At 50.2% G+C, this 1,715-nt stretch overlaps 1 protein-coding gene across 1 annotated transcript; it reads left to right on the top strand.

Moving 5' to 3' along the window:
• The first annotated feature begins 52 nt into the window (after positions 1-52).
• Positions 53-1,715, top strand: LOC119585442 (probable glutamine--tRNA ligase). The gene has a single exon (XM_037934095.1). It carries the CDS (start codon positions 56-58, stop codon positions 1,607-1,609), a length of 1,554 nt encoding a protein of 517 aa, XP_037790023.1. The 5' UTR covers positions 53-55; the 3' UTR covers positions 1,610-1,715.

Below are 1,715 nucleotides of genomic sequence, written 5' to 3'. Positions count from 1 at the left end.
CATACATATACAAATGTGTGCATAAACGAGTTCTCTCTTGAGCTAGGTGCACGCCATGAACCCGGGGCGCTTCGTCAACGGCGAGTTCGTCCTAACCGACAGCCAGAGGAAGGGAATGAGCTTCCGCTTCGCTCCGGAACCAAACGGCCCGCTGCACATCGGCCACGTGAAAACCCTCCGCACGAACTTCAACTGCGCCGCTGAGAATGGTGGCCAGATGATCCTGCGCTTTGACGACACGAACCCGGAGACGACCTCCGCTTACTACTGCGAAGACGCCAAGGAGATGTTGCAGTGGCTTGGGTACGACATCAGCGCCTTCAGGACGACCTTCACGTCGGACTACTTCGAGGTGCTGCTGCAACATGCTCGCACGATGATCAAGAAAGGTCTTGCATACGTATGTCACGAGGATTCCATCAGTTCTGCGAAAGCGTCCCCTTGGAAAGATAGACCGATAGAGAAAAACATTTGTGAATTTGAAAGGATGGTAAACTATGTATATCCAAAAGGTAAAGCTGTTCTTAGACTGAAATATGAAGACAGGCATTTTAAGGACCCTGTGGCCTACAGGATTAAGCAGGGCAACCATTTCAGGACAAAGGATAGATGGGCGGTATACCCATCCTACGATTTCAGTCATCCCATAGTGGACTCAATTGAAAATATCGCAGTATCCATTTGCACCATGGAATTTGCTCACCACAGACTTTTATACAACTGGATCCAGGAGAAGCTGAACCTCCCATTGGTTCCCCAGCAAGAACAACCGAGGCTGTCGCTAGAAAATGTAGTATTATCAAAGCGGAAATTGATCAGCTTGCACAGCAAGGGTGCTTTACATGACATGGCGGACCCACGTCTGGCTACTCTCGCTGGCCTTCGGAGTCGTGGGATTCCTCCGATGGCGATTGAAAAGTTCGTGGCTCAAGGATTCCGCGAGTTCGCTCAGCTGCTCGATGTCACCAGGAAGGAACTGTTGCCGGTGGCTGAACCCTTCAAGATGGTCCTGGATCCACTCTCCTGCCGTGTGGTCAACTACGCGGAGGTTAAGCAAAGCGCTGGGAGTCAGCAAGAGCCACCGACCGAGCCCCATTTCTTTATCAGTGGCTTGGATTTCGACGACGATGACACAGCAGACGACAGTTCGCCGCGCATTTTATCTCGCAACAGGCCTGCAAGCCTCTTCGGGCTTCCATACAAGATCACCGTGAAGGAAGTGGAGCGCCACAATGGAAAAATCCAAACCCTGGCAGTCACCCTCACTCCTAACGACAAGGTCCGAGGCCTCAGGTCCTTGCTCTGGGTCCCCGCACCCTCTCGTGCCACTCTTGTTTACGTCGACCATATCTTTACTGGGGGTGACTTGCAACCTGCACCCATCCGATATGCGCGGATCTACGCAGAACCGGGGCTCTTCTCCTCCGTAAAGACAGGCGAAAAATTCATCTACGGTCAGACTTTTCGGGCAATTAATATCGGCTACGTCACTGTCTCGCAAAGGTCTGCCGAGCGTGACCTACTGTTATACGTGACATGTTTTCTGAAGCACACACCGGAACATCTTGAAAATATTCTTAAATGTTTTACAAGCACACCTTCTCCGTAGCTTAATTGACTTATAACCGTAATCTTTTACTTAAAGTTAAAGTGAATATTGTTTCACTATTTCCAAGTCTTTGGTTAGTGTGTGAGTGTATGGGCACATAAGGTGT

This window comes from Penaeus monodon, chromosome 19 (genome assembly GCF_015228065.2).
Source record: "Penaeus monodon isolate SGIC_2016 chromosome 19, NSTDA_Pmon_1, whole genome shotgun sequence".
NCBI classification, from domain to species: domain Eukaryota; kingdom Metazoa; phylum Arthropoda; class Malacostraca; order Decapoda; family Penaeidae; genus Penaeus; species Penaeus monodon.
The sequence above is the reverse complement of the archived record's forward strand: the minus strand, read 5'-3'. Positions and strand labels throughout refer to the sequence as shown.